This window comes from Hyaena hyaena, unplaced genomic scaffold, assembly GCF_003009895.1.
Source record: "Hyaena hyaena isolate Hyena2069 unplaced genomic scaffold, ASM300989v1 scaffold_32, whole genome shotgun sequence".
Classification (NCBI taxonomy): domain Eukaryota; kingdom Metazoa; phylum Chordata; class Mammalia; order Carnivora; family Hyaenidae; genus Hyaena; species Hyaena hyaena.
The window spans coordinates 2,632,118-2,653,674 of NW_024080663.1; the positions used below are offsets into that span (position 1 = coordinate 2,632,118).

General features: G+C 31.4%; 1 protein-coding gene across 2 annotated transcripts in view; it reads left to right on the forward strand.

Moving 5' to 3' along the window:
* The window catches only part of DPYD (dihydropyrimidine dehydrogenase), an 821,052-nt gene that overhangs the window by 101,804 nt on the left and 697,691 nt on the right, over nt 1-21,557 (forward strand). For both annotated transcript variants that reach the window (XM_039228461.1, XM_039228462.1), the window contains exon 3: nt 5,305-5,387. In XM_039228461.1, the coding sequence (XP_039084392.1) occupies nt 5,305-5,387 (83 nt within the window). The remainder of the gene's footprint in view (nt 1-5,304; nt 5,388-21,557) is intronic.

Sequence of the window (21,557 nt, forward strand, 5' to 3'; positions counted from 1 at the left end):
GAAAATTTGAGTTACACCAGAATAATCTCAGTCAATGAACATTTATTTTTCTTTTTAAAATACTTTATAAGCTTTTAATTAATTTTCAGCCATCTATTCCTATCCTGATAATATCATTAACAAACTGAAAAGAAATTGGCTAAATAAATGATAGCAGATGGATACACTGGAATATTATACAATTTAAAAAATTGTATGATGAGATGTGTTTAGAATTATAGATAGATACTTGTCAATGTTATTAAGTTCAATTATATTAAGGTTAAAAATAGTATATTCCAAAGATCATATACCTAGTAGTTGTGTTTGGATCTTTTTAGGTATTCATTTGCCCCAAAAGGCAATAGTTGAGTAGCAGTTGTTAACATTAAGCTATGTTGTAGGCTGCATGTAGCAAATCGATATAACTGTATTTATTTCATGGCTTTATTTTTTTTATTACTGTGTGTACATTGTTATGCTTCTCCTTGGGTGTGCAAAAGTAAAGAAAACCTAGTGATGATTGTAAATATTCTAGATAATTTGAAATGTGAAAAGTTTCATGAACTCAATGGCAAACACTTTTAGGAGGAAAAAATCTTAGTGCATATTTAATAAAAAAATTTAAGAAGTATTGAAAAAATCCTGTTTTATATTTAAATTTCTTTTATTCCTTGTACTTATTGTATTATATTCTATTAAGAAAATTTCATATTCGAGATGCCTGGGTGGCTCAGTTGATTAAGTGACTGACTCTTGGTTTTGGCTTAGGTTATGATCTCATGGTTTATGGGTTCGAGCCCTGCATCGGGCTCTGTGCTGACAGTGGTGGAGCCTGCTTGGGATTTTCTCTGCTGTCTCTCTGCCCCTTTCCTGCTCATAATCTGTCTCTCAAAATAAATAAATAAATAGACATTAAAATAAAACCAGCATATTCAAAATAAAATACACAAATACTTAAAAAATATCTTTTTTAATTATTTTAAATTCAAAAGAAATATATCCCTTAACTGAAGCTCTTTTGAAAATTGTAACTTAAAAGATCATTTATTTAACATTTTGTTGAATTTTATTTTATTCAACATTTTATTATAATCTGAGTTACGATTTAATTTCAATAAGGGTGTTAGACTCCATTACAAGATTGGCTTTTTCATTGAAAATTTTAATAAATTATAAAATGTTATTTTATGATTATTGGTTGGTAGCTAATATTTACTGTTAGATACTTTGAACTTCTGTATATGCCTTTTCAAACTTTAACTGTAGTATTACATGATTGCATTATGATTTCTTTTTTCTTTTTTTATCATTTTTAAAATTTTATCTTAAGGTTTATTTATTTATTTTGAACACCCGGAAAGAGAGAGTGCTGATGGGGGTAGGGGGGTGGAGGGCAGGGATACGGAGAAAGAAAATCCCAGGCAGGCTCCTTGCTATTAGCATAGAGCCTGATACCGGGCTCAATCCTCAGTCTCACAAATCATGAGAACATGACCTGAGCCAGAGTCAAGAGATAGGGCACTCAATGACTGAGCCACCCAAGCACCTTCCTTTTTTTAAGTTTATTTATTTATTTTGAGACACACATACACACACAGAGGCATTATGATTTCTTAACCAGAATTCAAACTCTCTTCTAAAAACATTTTATTACACTGTGATTACATATTGAAAAATAGATCTTAAATGGGCAATTCCATATTTTTCACAAAATGAATTAAACAATGCCCCACAAGACTGTCCTTTGTCTACTGTAGGAGTATCCACCAGCTTCTAACATCTTGATTAGTTTTGCCTGTTTTTAAAGCAAGAGCTTTATTGAGATATATTTACATATCATAAAGTTGGCCATTTTGAAGTGTATCATTCAGTAGTTTTTATATACTCAGAGTGGTGCCTGTTTTACCACTATTTTAGAGCACTCTCATGTCCCCCATGAAACCCCAGTACCATTAGCAATCATTACCTCCACTCTCTCCAGTCTTTGGCAACCTCTGATCTCCCTACTGTCTCTGTGGATTTGCCTATACTGGACATTTTATAAAAATGGAATTATACAATGTGGCCATTTGTATCTGGCTTTTTCACTTAGTATATTCATATTGTAGCATGTATCAGAACTTCCCTTTTTATAGCCAAGTAATATTCTGTTGTATCAGTATACCACGTATATGATTCTTTTGGCTTTTTGACTTTTGGCTTTTTTCTGCTTTTTGTCTGTTATGAATAACAGTATTATGAACATTTGTATACAAATATTTTTGTGGATGTATGTTGCTCTGTGTTTCCATTCTTTTTTTTTTTTTTTAATTTTTTAAATGTTTTATTTATTTCTAGGAGAGAGAGAGAGACAGCGTGAGCAGGGGAGGGTCAGAGAGAGAGGGAGTCACAGACTGAAACAGGCTCCAGGCTCTGAGCTGGCAGTCAGCACAGAGCCCGACGCAGGGCCCGAACCCACGAACCGCGAGATCATGACCCAAGCGAAAGTCGGACGCTCAACCGACTAAGCCACCCAGGCGCCCCTCTGTGTTTCCATTCTTAACACTAGTACCACAGTGTCTTGATTACTTAAATTTTAGTGTCAGTTTTAAGATTAAGAAATGAATCCTTCAACTTTGCACTTCTGTTTTTAAGAATGTTTTCACTACTCTGGTCCCTTTTGTTATTATTTGAATTTTAAGATCAGCTTGGCAAAATCTGCAAAAAAATGTCAGCTGGGATTTTGGCAGGAATTGCATTGAATCTTTAGATCAATTTAGGAAGTAGTACCATCTTAACATTAAGTCTTCTAATCCATGAACATGGGATGTCTTTCCATTTATTTTTGTCTTCCTTAATTTTTATCTTGAGGTGTTGTGCTTTTCAGTGCACAAATCATATGCCCATATTGTTAAATTCATTCAGGAATATTTATTATTTTTTATTCCCATGTAAATGTTTTCCTTTTTCCTTTTTGGATTATTCATTATAATTTTGCCTATTTTTTAATATTATTTTTAATTCTTTTTTTAATTTTTTTTTAATTTTTTTATTTTTTAGAGACAGCACGAGCAGGGGAGGGAGAGAGACAGGGAGACACAGAATCTGAACCAGACTCCAAGCTCTGAGGTGTCAGCATGGAGCCCAGCATGGGTCTTGCACTCAGGAACCATGAGATCATGACCTGAGCTAAAGTCAGCGGTTTAACTGACTGAGCCACCCACGTGCCCCATGTAGTTTGTTCGTTCTTATTGCTGTGTAGTTTTCCATTGTATTCATATATAATGACCTATTTATATATTCCACCTTGATGGATATTTGACTTTTTTCTGGTTTGGGGCCATCTTGAATAATGTTGCTATTAACATTTTTGTACATGAATTTAGGTGAACCTATTATAAATTTGTTCTGGATATATTCCTAGGCATGATTTCAGCTTTTGAAAATACTTCAAAAAGCTTTACAAAGTGTTGTAGCAATTTAGTTCCATCAGCAGTGCCTCAGTTGCCTTTTATACTCAAAAGTGTGCTATATGATCTACATTTTAGGCATTTTCACAGTGAGTAATGGTATTTGCATCTTTCTCATGAGTAGTGATATTCAGCATATTGTTTTTTTTTTTTTTTTAATTAACAGTTTTGGATATTCTCTTTTATACAGTGTTTATATTAGTTTTTGCTTATTTTCATTGTGCTGTTTGTCTTTTTTATATTTATTTGTAGGAGCTCTTTATTTTTTATAGGTATAAGTAATTAAAATAATGTGAAACTGGCACAAGTATAGGAAATTGAGTAGTGGGTCATAATGGACTCCAGAAACAAATCACATATATACTGTAATTTACCTTATGGAAAAGATTAATTTTAGTGGGAAAATGATGGTTCTTTCAATAATTAGTACTGATTTAATTGATTACTTATATGGTGTGATTTCTCATTTCACATCTTATGAAAATATCAATCCCAGAAGATTGAACATCTAAATGTGAAATGCAAAAATAATAAAGTTTTATGAAAAAATATAGAAATATAATATCATACCTTGAGGAAGTCAAAGATTTCTGAAAGAGGACACAAAAGGTAATAACTATTAACCATAAAGGAATAATAAATAAACTGGGCCTCATTAAAAATAATATATTTTCTTCATGGAAAACACTACTGAAAAAATGAAAAGACAAGACATAGAGCCAGAGATGATATTTGCAATTTATGTATCCAAAAAAGTACTGTTATTCAGAATTCAAATTGTTGTAGATGTATTTTATAATTTTCAAGATTTTCACTGTAAAAGCATATAACTATCTGTTAAAAGGATCTTTGCCTTAATTTGGCTAACTTAAAATAAATCAGGATAAAAATAGTATACATATCAATAGTTTTTAAATTAATTCTTACACGTTGGGAATTCTTAATCTAAGGTCTGTAATTTTCTAAAATACAGCGTATGTATTTATAACTTAAAATGGAAAGAACACATTGTTATTTACTTTTTCTCTTTGTTAAATTAGCTAAAATCCTAAATCTAATGATTTTTATTACCTAAGTTCTATATAAAGCCTAATATGCCAAAATATTCATGGATATGTTTTAGTCTAAAGTTTAGTTCTATATTGCATTATGTTCTCAAAACTTATTAGGCTCATTTAAGATTAAGTTAGTTTTACATATAAAAATATACTTAGAATTACAATTAAAAAATAAAAACTCTTAGAAAAATCAGTTCAACAATGCTAATAACCTGATATAATATCACTTAATTTTAAGAATTGGACTTATTTTTTAAACATCTATATGTATATATCTATTTATAAATATATATACAAATCTTATTTACAGGTATTATTTTAAAATTTTGTTTCCAAAATGTTGGACTTCTATAATTATCTTATACCTGGGCTGTATCTTTCTATGTCAGTAATTGCTAATTTCTTTAGAACTGGATATTTATCCTATATAGTTTGTTACAATTTCAAACTTGTATTGACTTTCTCTTTTGAATTCCAATTAGTTTTGATATATTTTAGATTATTTTAGAGAACTAATTTTTAAACCTCAAAGCTCTAAAAGTTGTACTATTTTTCTATAAAATTGATTTACTCTATTTACTCCATTTTGAAAAATTGATAAAAAGGCTTCTGTGATAGCTGTATCAGAAGACATTTTTATTTTGTTACTGTTGAATTCACACTGTCAATTTTAATGAATCCTACCCAATTAAAGTCGTGTGCATATTTTTCATGAGTCCATAATCAATATAATCAATTATATTTTTACATAAGTGCATAGATATAATTTATCTCAGGATGTTGAGGATTAATACATTTTTTTAAATATGTTGCAGAAATGCGAGAAGCTGGAGAATAATTTTGATGACATCAAGCACACGACTCTTGGTGAGCGAGGAGCTCTCCGAGAAGCAATGAGGTAAGTCTGGGTCACCATAGCAACAGTCACAGATGTGGTAAAGAAAAAGTCATTCTTCATTATTGGGGGAACAAATGAGTTCATTGCCACCATTCAGCTCTGTTCTCTAAGGTATTAATTTGTCAGTGGAGAGACTTCCCTTGAGGCTGTACTTTGGTTTTGAAGCTGCATAAATGTTAAGCCTCAGTGCACAGTAAAAAATGTAAATGTTTAATTTGTTACTTAAAATGCTTAAGGGGTGTCTTATTTTATATTTATACTAAACTGTATGATTGAATGGAAATATTGTTCATCTAAATTCTGCCTGGATATAAAAAAATAAACAGTACAATGGTGGTTATACTGAGTAGTATTTTCTCCTAATTAATATTTAATTTAAAAAGAGGTACCTAAAATTTCATATTCTATTAGATTTTATAGGATTATATCATAGTATTTTTAAACTGATTTACATTTCACACTATTATAAAGCTTATAGATTCACTTTTTTCCAATACAGTAGTCTATAATGAACCTGATGTTTTTTGGTTTTTTTGCTTTTTTCACTTTTTGACGTTTCTATTTTTAAATATTTATCTGAAATCTCCGCTAGACTTAACACCTTTTTAATAACTTTAAGGAAGCAGTCTTTAAATTTTTCCTTTACTAGACATTAAAAATGTGTAAGGAATAAAACTCAACATCTTTAGAGCTAGAAAACAAAAAATGAAATTAATTTTAAAAGTTCTCAGCTTCAGCTCCCCATTTGAGTGGCATAATTTCCAATATATTTGTACAGAAGTAGTATATTTACCTTAATTAGCCTACGAAACTACAATTGATTTTTAAAATGCAATGCACATATTTTTAGGATTGTAAAGATAAAAATATTTAAAATAAGAGAAAGGATAAACCTATGAGGCTTCCTAGAAGGTAGCATGGGTACAATTTTGTTATTGCTAGCACACAGTTACCATATACTTTAGTTTAGAAGCTGCTCTTATTTAGTAACCTTCCTTTTACCATGCAAGCAGCAGGGGAAAGTAATTAAATTTAATAGAAGCTGCCCTCATTTTGAAGCCACTTCTATTTAAAACCACAGGGGGAGGTAATTAAATTTAATGGAAACAGTAGCTTCTACACAAAGATACATGGTACTTCTCTATAGATGATTATGATGTCACAAAAAGAGGAATAATATATTACTAGTACTGAGAAATTACCAGCTGGAGCAAGTGAGCCTATTTTATTGTTAATGTCTTCACTAATAAAAAAAAAAAAAAGAGGGAAAAATAGAACTGAATATACAATAGAGAATTTGCACCTTTAAAATGCAATCAGACATTCACAGAAAGTTAGTTTTTGAAAAATAGCAATAAATTAAAAAGAAGGTATAAAACATATTGTGGAAAAAGCCAATGCAGAAATTATGAATGAACTCCTGTTTTCAATATAGTCTTTATCTTGTTTCTAAAACTACCACAGTTATAAATTGAAGACATTGTTTTTGTACATGCTAATGGTAATAATTTTGAATATATTAAGTGTGTACACCAATATTTATTTAGACAGCTATAGTTATTCTTTGTATTTTTATATCTATTCAGTTTGAAGTAAATACATAGACACACAGAAAGACAAAGAGAATGCCAGCTCTGAAGCTTTGAATAAAAGAACTCAAGGCCTAAAACATAGAAAGAATTACAAAAGGGCAATGTGAATGAAAATGGATGTGACTGAGGGAAATATAATGAACAAGGAAAGAATATGTAATTAGTACAGAAAATTTGTCATCAAGGAAAATCAAACTGAATTATGGAAGAACTCTATGAAGAGATTATTCTGCCAAATTTTGTAATACTTACCTTTTTAGAAAATACCAGGATATTCTGCTTTTAAAAAAGTAGAGATGAACTTATAAGAAAAACAAGTATAACCTGGTTGAAGTAACCTCTCAATCACTCATGCTATTGGATAAAGCAGTATTTTAGATAATTTAAATCAGGTTTTAATTATATGACTGTATAATGTACTTGTTTACATAAGCTGCATATTTTACACATGCACATGCACACACATATTCATAATGTTTGGATTCACTAAACATGATTAAATAATTTAGTAACCAAAGCTTTCAACAATTTAGTACGCTGTGGGCGCACCAGTTTTGTGTTTGTTGTTTTTTTGCCTTTAGGAAATGTAGCAGTAGCTCATTCTTTTATATGTGAGATTATAAAAGCGTGGGAAAAAAGTTGTGATGATACGTGACTAAGAATAAGAGGAGAAACATGGAGGGGAAAAATTAATTGTTCTCTAATTTGTGATCAAGTTTTGCCTTAGGTAAAGGGTGTCTCAACGGAAACTATGGAAAGGTTAAGATATTTGATTTAGGCCTTGACAGATGGCCAGTTTTGTAGGTAAAGGGAATAGAATAGAGCAAAATCATGGAGGCCTGCAGGTGTAAGATGTATTTCAGGAACAGTAAGTAGTCTGATGTAAAGCAAATTTTTTAAGCTTTTTTTAAAGCTTTTTTGAACATACATTTTCCCACAAAACTCACATACGCAGAATATTTGAGTCCATAACATCTCTCCTTACATATCAAGAAACCTTGGGTGGAAATAAAGCAGTATGAAGTTGGCAAGGATAATGGAAGCATTTCAGAATATCAGCGTGTGAGGAGGGGTAGTGGGAGACAGGTATGAATAATTTGCTGAAAACCTCAGTTAGCATAGGAGCTGGCCTCAAGAGGCTGGCTGGAAGTGTGTTTGTTACCATATCCTGGAGGCTAGTTACATAGAGTCTGACTTGCCATGGTAAAGAATGTAAATTATTTCAGGAAGTCGTGATTTTAAGGAAGGGGGTGACAGGATTAAATATAAAATTAGAATTCTATAAAATTATTATAGGGGAAGAAGTACAATATAGGGATAGATATAACCTTTCATTTATATAATAAATATTTATTGAGTTTCTGTAATATACCAGGTAATGGGAATACAGAAATGCATGAGACAGTTCCTGCCCTCAAGGAGATAGTAGTGTAGTGGAGGAAACAGGTACAAAAGTCAAATGTTTAAAGTGATGACTCAAAGCCCCCGTACTTGAGTCCTTTCTTTAGTTCCCGGATTCCATGGTAGCTTCTCTCTTGCTCTATGGACATGGCCTAGCTCAGCCTACCTCTTCTCTCAGTGGCTTAACCTCTGCAGCAGTTCCCAGGTGGCCCTGGACACCCACAATGGTGCTCTCATTCTGTGTGTGGCTAGCCTGGAGAAGCTGGAGCAGAAATGGACTGAATCTGAAGATTGACATTTTGTGACTGTCACCAAGTTAGATATACCTCTCTGTTAATTAACGTTCTACTATTTCTATGTTCTTAGAACAGAAAAGAGAATTCTGTCCTTGCTCATCCAGTCCCTCTTCTTGGCCGATTGTTGCCACATAGTCTTGAATACATTATGTCATGTGTTCCCAGCTCATGAATCATTTTAGACCCCTCCAGTGAGGATCTGTAGCCAGCCATGTTAAAAGCAAACAAACAAACAAACAAACAAGGAGCTACAACTTAGTCTGAGATGTACTGGCTAAAGAAATCAGGTATTTGATCAGGTTTTAGAATACTGAGAAAGGAATATTTTTTTAAAATTTGTTTTGGCAGTAGACTATAGAGGGAGAAGGTGAATAGATGAGACAGCTAGAGAAATCAGTGACATCACTAAGATAAAAGCCAACAGAGAGGAATATGTTTGGGAAATACAGAAATAGTTGGAATGTAGATCTGATAAGACTGTGGCTTAGCCTCAATAAATCATAACTGTGATTTAATCTGTGCTACTCTGTTTAAACCTTTTCAAAGTATTCTTATCCGTTTTGAATAAATTTTAATTTATGTGTGTCCTACTAGATAGTAACGTCCATGAAAGTAGGATTGCTATTTTGCCCTCTTGTGTATTCTTAGCCTTACCATAGTCTTATCATATAGTAGGAACTCAATAATTATTTGTTAAATTATCGATAAAGATAAAAGTAAGAAGGTGACTTATAAAAGCTAAGGCAAATGTTTTTATTTTGAATATTTTGATATATATTAATTGGGATAGGGAGAGAAAAAAGGTTAAGAAAGAATATTTTGGTTTTTAGATAAATTTGAGATAGCTGTGGCAAACTTGTGTAAATTTGCAATAAGCAGAGGGAAAATATAATTCTGCCACTCAGGAAAATACTGGGGGTTGATACGCACATTTGGGACTTGTTAAGTATTTTGATACTTGTAGCCATTGGAAAGGATGTGATTTCTAAGAATAGTGCATCAAATCAGAAAGGAGAGTCTAAGAAAATATTGGGCTTAGAGAAATGTGTGTCACAAAGAAACATATTTTGAGATTTAAAAATTATAAATAACCTTCTCCAGCAGAGTAAGTTGGAACTGTAAAGTGGTGTGGCTGAGAAGAGAAGGGTGGGCGGCATTCCTGGCCAGTGTTCTGTGGCTCCTGGAGATATCTAGAGAAGTGCTGCCCAGTAGAACTTTCTGTGAACTGTAAAACTCTCTAGTAAAAATGTTCTCTGTGTTGTTTAGTATGATTGCCAGTGGCCACTTATGGCTACCAAATACCTGAATTCTGGCTCTCATAACTGAAGAACTGAATACTTTTAATTGTATTTAACTTTCATTAATCTAAATGTAAATCATTGTATGTGGTTAGAGGCTATGGTTTGGACAGCATCTCCCTACACATAATGTTTGAGTTGTGAACATAACTTTTATCTCTCTCTCACAAATGGAATTTTCATCAAATGGAGTGGCTAGGTTAAGACTAAACCATGTTCACACACATCATATATATATCGTACACTGGCTTTCTCAAAAAATGAAAAGTAAAAGATAGTTTCATAACAGTAATGAATGTAAAACCAAAACTAACAAATATGACTTGATGTGGAGATGGTCCAAAGGCATGACTTATATGTAGAAAGCTGAAGAGAATTAACAACAATAACACTCTAGGAATTAATAAAATAATTTAGTAATGTGGTCAGATTTAAGATAAAAATGGAAATTTATTAGCTTTTCTATATATTGCCCATAACTAATTAGTGGTTGTATTGATAGTAGATCCAATGAAATTCTATGAATTTATTACATTATAAGGCACTCCAAATCATCCAGGACATGTTAAATCACTCAATAAGTGATATAAGAGTCAGCTGTTTAATTATTTGGAAAAAAAAATCACTTTATATTTTCACAGGTGCTCAAGGATGTTTCATGTATATTAAAGAGCTAAATGAAATATCCAGTGTCCACTAGATTATGGAAACAACTTTTTTTTTGAGGTTGTACAGGGAAAGCAATGATAAGCTAAAGAGTAGAAGAAATCACTAAACTTCGCCTGCATTAAAAAAGCTTCTGTTTGTGGGAAGAAATGAAATTAAAAGACAATATCAGTGTACTATATTGCTCTGTGTTTAAGAGATCCAAGAAGATCAGGAGCTCAATGGATACTTGACAAAGTATGATTAAGAAATCTTTGAAAATATGCAACTCTAATGACTGACAAAATATAAGTTACATAAAAATGTATTAATTTCTTGATTACTGAGATTATTGCAGTTCAATGAGGAGGAGATTTTTGAGTGCAGGCAATGGAATAGCAAGACAGCCATTTCTCACTCTCAGAGCTCAGTAGGGGTGTAAGTGACTGCTGCATTTAAGGAAAGGATCACTCCAGTAAGTACGAAGAGCTTTACAACAGACATACCTTTTTCATATTAATTTAACTTCCTGAAATAGATTATGCAAAAGACTTAGAAACTATGGGCAGTCTGAAGCTGTTTCTCAAACTATTAGAATATAACAGCAAACACACTGAATAGAGCTAATCATCTACTAGTAAGGAAAGAAGTAAGGAAATGAATATGATATATACACATATATGATATATTTGGTTTATATTTATATATACACATATGATTTTATGATATATAAACTTAAATATATTTATAAAATATATTTGTAACACATAATATTATATACACACACATGTAATGATAAATTGTGGCATATTCAACCCTACCTGGATATTAAAATTATCTTCACAGTGTTTTTAGTGACACAAGAATCCTCATGTTAAAATGTTCAGTGAAAAATATCAGGAAACAAAATTGCATGTAGAACATTATCTCCACTGAATATAAAGAATGCAGAGAAAGAAGATGAGATTAAAATATAGTAAAATAGCTATTATATTTAGGTGCTGGGCGAATGGATACTTTTTTCAGGTTTATCATTTTCTCTTCTAAATTTTCTATAATGGGGGCACATCACGAATGATTCAAAAAATAATGAAGTAAGAAACGGAAACATGGAAAGAAAAACATATCATATGAATACTAGGAAAAGTGTTAAAAATCAGATTTTAGACTCCAACTGTGATTTTAGGTAAATTAATCTTTTTAGTCTTACTTTTTTGTAAAATAGGAATAAAAACTTAATAGGGTTGGTATGATGAACAATAATGTTGGAGAGAAAGCTTTGTAATTTATTAATAAAAGGAAAATACAAAGTATTATGTTTGTATAGGTTATTTGCATTTAATGGTGTTACAGTGTATATTTCAAAGAATTTACATATGTCATACATAATGGAATTGGCTGGAAAACTTTATTGTAACCTTAGAATGTAAAATACCAGAGGGAATATTGCTGGTCTCACTTATACAGAGTTCATTGTAGTTCCATGGCTATGTGGAGATACTGTACAGGATTTCTAAAAATGATAACATAAGAAAAAAAAAACATTTTAAAGACAGGAAAAATGCATCTCTGGGTTAAATCTCTATCTATAGTATGGTAATAGTGAATTTAGAGGTAAAATTCACAACTTATTTTCATCATATTTTCTCCTTATCACTGCCAATTCAACCTTATCATGCCAAAGTGATTTGATTTCTGTATTATCATATTTTGCACCTGTCTTAGACCCTGTAATAAATTCTAAACATCAAGGGGAAAAGTGGAACCTTTTTAACATTGTGTCTCCCTGTCCCCCTTTCAGTTCCAGAGGCAGTAGTGGGACATGTTTAATAAATATATGAAATTGGAAGGTATTTGAATTGAATAACTTGAGAAAAGGGAGTGTCAAATGGTGAAAAAGAAATGGTTACATACAGTTCATTAAGAAGAAAAAGTAACAATGTGGTATGAAGGTTTTAGAAAATGACTTAATTCATAAAAATATAGATTGGTCCGATTGGTCCGATTATACATCTATGGTGAAAATATAAATTGCATTTTTGGAATACATACATTGATAACTAGGAGCTAGTATTTTATTTGCAGAGCCAAACCTATTCAGTGACACCTTTTATATTTAGATTATTGTTATGGAGGTGAACTTCTAGGACATACATGAAATTTACTTTTCATTTTCGCTCGTCTTCATCACGTGTTAGGAATTCTGTCACTAGATGGTGATATTGAGTTGCACAGTTTATGTTTCTGGCTTTTTTTCTGGTGTGTTTAATAGTAATTATAGGTGTTCCATAAGTACAGCCATTTATACAAAGTTAAACAAATTATAACTACATGAACTTGGAAAATAGTTTTAAGAGGTATAAGCACATTCTAAATATTATTTAAGTCAAAATGTTAATAATTGCTTTAATGTGGTTGTTTCTTTAGACTCATTTGACTTTGAGAGATGGAAGGAATATATATAAATAACAGTCTAAACTTTTCATTAAAGGCTCAGGTCTAAGGAGAAATCAGAGACATTTAAAAGATATATTTTCCAATTTTCCCCTTCTAGACGTGTTAGTCTAAAAAGTACATCTTTAATTTCACTTCTCTGTTAATATCCAGTGATAGTGGGACTGTTAACCAACTGATCTAAAGGTTTTGTTACTCCTGGTACCTAGATATTTTTTTAGCTGCTTATTGTTATATTGTTTTAGTTATATTAATCTTGCATCCTGTGCTAAACATATTGGTTAAACTACATTGATATTAAAGTGGTACTTCTACATGAAATGGAGTAAAAAACTGTCTCTCTGAGTAGTTTTGTCTTTCTGAATAAGATTTGAAGGTAAGAATAGTATTATTCTACTTAATCTTATTTTTATAGGTGTGTATGTATATATTCAACATGTTAAATGCATATGTTTTTATATGTAAATGTGTACTTTCTATATGACTGTCTCTGTCTAAATCTTCCCAGTCAAGGAAATCTTGCAGTGTGACAGCATTTTGAATTTTGAGATCCCTATGTTTTTAGGCTTATCTATTAGGATTACAAAGATTTATGTACAATGAGGGTTCAATGAAATGCTTTTACAATAGTAAAAAAATGGAAAGGGGAGGAGAAAACAACCTAAATATTTATGAATAGTGAGCTGAGTAATTTAAAAGATGAATGTAAGGCATGAAAAATATTGAAATTGCATTGAAGTAAAATAAAAAGGTAAAATGAGAAAGCATTAACAAAAAACTTCTAGTAAAATCATCAGATTGTTAAATAGTATGGAAAGCAAATACAAATTTTTAAAATTCAGAGTATGTTATATAATATCAATGATTACAGATGATTTAACATTTGCAACACTTTTTTGCTTTCAAAAAGGTTTCAAAAATAAAAACATTTCTATAATCATAAATGACCATGTATATGTGTATATCTGTGTTTTTTTTAAGTATATGTAAACTTTGACCTGTCATATTGGGTTCAGAAGAAATGTGTTAACCTTCTACTTTAACCAAGTGTCTGGATCCTTCATAATTATATTTCTCCAAGTCCTCTTTCACTAAAGGGATCAGCAGGTATTTCTCTGGAAAGTACCCCCTAGCATAGCAAATTACAAGAGTATCTTCTTTTCTTTTATGCAGAGAAGAATATCTTGTCTTTGTCATTTCTGTTATAAAGAGGCACATATTCCACTATCCCCACAGTAGATAACTGCATTTGGTTACCTAAAATATGGGTTTGGTGATCACACTGAATATCTTTAGATTTTGTGAAGTCTAAAGACAAAATCATACTATCACTTTTTCTAGATAATGATGATATAGCTACTCGAATAAACAGCTTTGGGTTACAGCTTGTAAAATGTAGGTTAGGCATTAGGGAAATAATTAATTACCTAAAACATAGGTATTTTAATTATTAATAAAATAATCAATTTCATTTGATTTTGTATTACAGATAAATTAATTTTAGGTAATTTATGCAATATGAATGTATGCATACATGCATACACACATTTTATGCACATGTGTGCAAATGTGTAGACAAATGGGTACATGCAAACATACATATAGTATCATCTTTTTACTGCATAAGTTATGAATGTTGCTTCCATTCATTCACTCCAGCAGTGAATGAAACCATTTGTCATTAGTTTCAGATGGGCCAAAGATACTTCAATTTTTTCACTATTCATGGGAAATAAGTAAAAAATCCTGTATTAATTCTTACTAATGTTTAATAAAAAATATTGTTTGCATTAATCCTTCTGGATGATTTATGGATTTGGTAGTGATTGGTATGTATTAATTTGGAACAATGTTGATTTACAAATCTTTCTCTTCACTTTGAACTTTAATTTGAACTTGAATATGTGGGCGTCTGTCTTGCTCAGTGGGATGAGCATCTGACACTTAATTTTGGCTTAGGTCATGACCTCGTGGCTCCTGATACTGAACCCCACATCAGGCTCCACACTGACAGCAATGATAACACAAGGCCTGCTTGAGCTTTTCTTTCCCTCTCTCTCTGCTTCTCCCTTGCTTGTGTGCACACACACACTCTGTCTCAAAGTAAATAAACTTAAAATGAAAGAGATGGAATATAAGAAATATTGATTATGTTCTTATCAATGATATTTTTTTAAAAAGAAGAACAGATGAAATCAGGCATAGGTTAATTTAATTACATATTTATAAAATGCATTAAACTATACCTTAATATAAGAATGTGTTCATTCAACTGGGTGCCTACTATGTGCTAGACACTATTTAAAAGGAGTATTTGTAGAAGAAAATAAAATTATAATTACCATTTTCTGACAACTTGGTTACTTTAGAATGATAAAACTAGAAAAGAAAATAAGAATCATTGGTATATTGGATGTTTATATTTAAAACAACAAATTAGCAACAATAGACATAAGTAGAATTTAGCCATGATAAAAAAATTAGATTTTGGGGTGCCTGGGTGGCTCAGTCAGTTAAGTGTCTGATATTGATTTGGCTCAGGTCATGATCTAATGGTTCATCGGTTTGAGCTCACGCTGTGTCAGCAAGAAGCCTTCTTGAAATTCTCTCTCCCTCTCTCTAGCCCCTCCCCTACTTGTGCTCGCTTGTTCTCTCAAAATAAATAAACTTAATAAAGTAAAAATAAAAAATTACATTTTCCCATTAATGCTTTAAGATTGTATATTAAAGACTAGAAAGGAAGGGATACAGCTTTTGTTTTGCTACAAAAGAAAAGTGCAGAGCTAAGTCTTACTCTAGAATGCTTATCATTTTAGATACAGACTTTGAATGAGCAGCTAATAGCTAAAATTATTTAGGAGATAAAAATTGGTACTGTGAGGATTAGCTTTAATTTTAAGTATCCATAATTGAAGTGCCACATTATGATTTTAATGTTATGATAATCTTGTTAACAAGCTGTTGTGTATATACTATCATATTTTAATGTAGTTGCAAAGCTTAAGTAAACCATAAAGTAAATTGCTTTTTGAATCAGGCTTTTACAAGTGGAAAATTAGTGGTTTACATGTTTTGAATACGTATTTTGTAATTATGCTTGGCATTTTCTACAACTTAAGAAGAATAATAGAATAGGTTTATAGATAATACATTATTGTTCATAATACATTGGCATATTTTGTTATTACCCATTCTAATTAGTTTAGTTTTATTCTACATATACTATAAAATAATAACTGATTCTATTTTTTTTCTGTAATAGTCTTCTATTCTGGAAGGTACAATTGTAGTTTAGTTATACTATTTCTCATTCTCATATATCAGCACATTACTTTTAACAGAAAATACCTTTTCTTGTCTAGTATTTCTACAGGTTATTATGATATACATTGAATTATATCCATGGGGAGTGTTTGTGTTTATTTGGGGGAAAAGTGTCCTATTTTGGTAATTTGTGAACATAGTAAGTTAGATTTACTTTTTCTGAATATGTTGCTTCAAATGACAAAGACAAAGCATGGCAATTTGATAGTCTAAGGCAGAAATAGTTAAAATTTTATGTAAAAGTCCAGACAATAAATACTTTCAGCTTTCTGGTTTATACAGCCTCTGTTATAGTTATTCAGTTACGTTGATATACTGCAAAAGCAGCCACATAGACATTTTGTGAACAAATATGTGTAGCTACATTGGTGTGGCTGTGTTCTAGTAAAATCTTATAGAAACAAACAACCAGGTGGATTTATTCCATGAGTTATAGTTTATTGACCCCTGGTTAAGAACACACTTGACATGGGGCGCCTGGGTGGCTTAGTCGGTTGAGCGTCCGACTTTCGATTAGGTCATGATCTCGCGGTTCGTGGGTTCGAGCCCTGCGTCGGTTTCTGTGCTGACTGCCAGCTCAGAGTCTGGAGCCTGTTTCAGAGTCTGTGACTTCCTCTCTCTCTGACCCTCCCCTGCTCACGCTGTCTCTCTCTCTCTCCTAGAAATAAATTTAAAAAAAATTAAAAAAAAAAAAGAACACACTTGACATAAATCAATTAAAATAAATTTCAAAAATTATCGGTAAATATACTACGAATTTTTAATTTTCTCTGATAAATTAGTATTAGAATATACTATGAAATTCTTCCAATTTTATTTTCAAAGATGACTATGCAACATTTACTGAGGTGTCCTTATTTCCCAATTTCTGGGCTGTTCCTTGAAATTGAGTAAGTTGCACTTCTTAGATTACTCATTCAAGTAAATAAGCGTAAGTCAGGGAAAACTCACCAATTGCATGTATAAAACTGCCAATATGCAACCAACATAAGGTATTGGTATCAATGCCACTGAATCAATTAGTATTAATTCATTATATTTATGGTTTAGGGTTAAAATGTGGACTAACCACTAAAGAACCATCTATATTATGAAACAGTATAATGTTACTCTTCATTTTGGAACTAGTTTTACACAATATGGTACCCATAAAAATCTACATTGTGATACTTGACTTTGTTAGTTATTCTTATAAACATGGAAGAATCATGGCATCTACTGAAGTACATACATGATGTCTGATATCGACTGAAAAATAGTGTGGTGTGTTGCATGGTCTGTTATTTTAATTCCTTTATAAAGTTTTACGCCTAAGGGACTACTAAGGAGTTACCTTAATTTCAAACATTTAATCAATTGATATTTAATAATTCTGTGAATTATGAATAAATATCTATCTTCTAGTACACTAACTTTTTAGTTTTAAGTGAGGTTCCATATGGGATACTCTGATTCCTTTATAAGAAATGTTCTTGATGTTTAAAGTTCAGTCTTAATATTTTCCAAAGAGCCTCCTATGAAAATTAGTTTAATTTAGTACATTTCCTAACCTTTAGCCTAATAGTTTTCTTTCATTTCAAGAACCATTATTTTGACTGGCAAATAGAAGAAATAATAGTAGTAATTTTAGTTTGAAATCTTCCATAATATCAACTTTCATCAAGTATTATTGGAAATGGGTGTTTGTAATTGGACCACAGGGGTAATACTTTTAATGGATATCTGTGCTATGTTTACAGACGACTTATCTTGCCAGTATCTTCCTCTATCTTTCAGGAGACTTTAGAAAAATCTTTCTTTCTTTTTTTTTTTTTTTTTTTACGATGAGAAAGAAAAATGATTTACAATAAGGTTAAATTACTTACTGGTATTATATTTGTCATTGTCATATTTCCCCTCAATATTTCATTTCTTCCTTCAGCCCCTTAGAAGTTGCTTATAATTTCATATTCTGTGAGAGAATATTGCTTGAGACATTTCTCACCCAGGGGTAAGAATTGTGTTGAAATTTAAACAGTTTGGATGAAAAAGCTGTTTTAGAGATCACATTTCTCTTTTTAAAATCGAGAAACAAGTATAAGATTTATTTCAATGTTAAGAAAAAAGTTACTGGTTTTGACATAAATTATAATTAAATGACTAAATATGAATATAATATGTTAAATAATTTATTATTTTTAAAATTTTTAATTTAAATCCTGTTAGTTAACATACAGTGTAATATTAGTTGCAAGTGTAGAATTTAGTGATTCATGACTTGCATACAACACCCAGTGCTCATCACAAATGCTCTCCTTAATGCCCATCATACATTGAGCCCACCCTCCTCCCTTCCCTCCTGCAATGGTCAGTTTGTTCTATACTTAAGAGTCTGTTTTATGGTTTCCCACATGGGTGGGAGGTGGTGGAAGAGAGAGGCAAACTATAACTTCAAAAGCATTGGGTAGCCAATTTGAGCGAGTCACTACCATTAATTGAAATCTGAGGATCATTCCTTGAGTTGGGTCATTTCATTAAAAATGGAAGTCTACTGTTATTTTGTATTATTATAAGACATATACTGCAGTTCATATTTATTCAGGATTATTCTGTTCATCTGAAGTTTTTAGAGACTTGATTGCTCTTTCAGTACTGAAAAGAGCATTATTTTAAGCGGCATGACAAATATATATCTGTCACAAAATGTTTCTATAGATGATATTTCAGAAAGAGATCCTGTTTTTATCAATGCTAGTGAATGCTATCTGTAACCTATAATTGTATGAACAAACCTGGATTTACTAGATATATCTAAATTATTGCATGTCTCTTATTATTTATTATTTTTATTACTGTATTACCATTTTGTCTGATTATATATAACAACAAATATAATTTAAATGTGATTGTTCCTGGAACCTTGAATGCACATTGGAATCATCCTGGGGAAGAGAGGACTTTAAAAAAACCCAATACCTAAGCCCAATTCCAAATTAATTAAATGAAATTGTTTGTATTGGGGTGGTGGGACTACAGTTAGCACCAGTATTTTTAAAGCATCCTTGGTGATTCCAGAATGTACCCAAGGTTGAGTACGGCACTTACAGTTGGTTTCTATGAAGCCTGTTCTGCAGACAGCAGCTCTGCAGAATCATTTTCTTAATTTATCAGACCATATTTCTCTTCCTCTCATACCCCATCAGTGAGTTCCAAACTTTCTTGGAGTAACAAGGAAAAATTCCTACAATGCTGTATATAATCCAGATCTTCTCCACTATCTCCTTGACCTTATATTTTATGACTCAAAATTTCTCTTACTTTCAGCCACAGTGGCCTAAATATTTTGAAGTTAAATAATAAATTTATGAGGCCCCTGTGTGTCTCATTTGGTTGAGTGTCCAACTCTTGATGTCAGCTCAGGTCTTGATCTTGGTGTCATTTCAAGCCTCACATTGGGCTCCGTGCTAGGCAGGAAGCCTAATTAAATAAACAAATAAAATGAAATAAATTTCAAAATAACCATTGGACAGAGAAGAAATCACAGGGATTATTTTTAAAAATATTTTGAACTGAATATTAATAGAGCAATAAAATAAAAAGTTAATTAATATTACATTAAATATTTAATTTAAAGTAATATTAAATATTTTGATTAATATTTAATTTTAACTTAAATAAAACATCAAAATTTTACAGATGTAAGTATAGCATTATTTAGAGGAAAGTTTACAGCCACTTTAGAAGATAGTTTCATGGTTTCTTTATAAGAATAATAGCCCTTACCATTTTTACCATAATTGAAAAATGATTATGGATGTATCAATTATTATTTTAAATAATAAAGAGATTAAAAAACTCAAATTAAAAAAATTTTAACAGGATCAGGAATAAGGAAAGGCTGTTCACTCTTAACATTGCATTTTAATTTTTTTAATGTTTTATTTTTGAGAGAGAGAGACAGAGTATAAGCAGGGGCTGGGCAGAGAGAGAGGGAGGCACAGAATCTGAGGTAGGCTCCAGGCTCTGAGATGTCAGCACAGAGCCCCATGTGGGACTTGAACTTGTGAGCCACAAGATCATGATCAGAGCCAAAGTTGGATGCTCAAATGACTGAGCCACCCGGGGGCCCCTTAACATTCCATTTTAATACCCTACTGGAATCCTAGCTAATGCTATAAGACAATGAAAGGAAATAGTATACTGGTTGCAAATGGCGAAATAAAACTATATTTGTTTATAGATGGCATGATTGTTTATGTAGAAAATATGAAAAAATAATTTAAAAAAACTGCTGAAATTAACAGGCAATTATATTATGGTTGTAGGATGCAAGGTTAGTGTGTAAAAATCTGTTGTTTTCCTAATATCAGCAATGAAAAATTCGAATTTGAAATTTAAAAAATCACCATTTACATTAGCATCCAAAAAGTGAAATATGTAGGTATAAATCTAACATAATGTGTACAAGATCTATGTGAGGAAAACTATAAAACTAATGAAAATAAATAGGTAGGTAAATAGATAGACAGACAGATAGATATTCCCTTTTTCTAGGTAGGAAGACTCAGAATTGTTCAGATGTCATTTCTTTCCAACTTGATCTTTATATTCAACACAATCCCAATCAAAATCCCAGAAAGATATTTTTGGTTACCCACAAACTGATTCTACAGTTAACATAGAGAGGTAAAAGACTCAGAATAGGCAGTTCAATATGTCAGAGAACTGACACTACCCTACTTTAACACATTCTATAAAGATATAATAATCAAAATGGTATATTGGCTAAAGAATAGACAAATCAATGGGACAGAGCAGATTGTTCAGATATAGATCCACACAAATATAGTGAATTGACCTTTGACAGAGGAGCAAAGGCAATACAATAGGGAAGGGATAATCTTTCTTGAAATGGGGATGAAACAACTGATCGTCCACATGCAAATAAATAAAAACAGAACCTAAATATAGACCTTACACCTTTCAGAAAAACTAACTGAAAATAGACAATAGACTTAAATGTCAAAGCAAAACTAGAAAATTCCCAGAAGACAATATAGGAGAAAACCTGCACGATCTTGAGTTAGCAATGACTTAGATAAAATCAGAAGGCATGGTTCATGAAAGAAAGATTGATAATGTGCACCATATTAAAATTAAAAACTTCTGCTCTATGAAGGA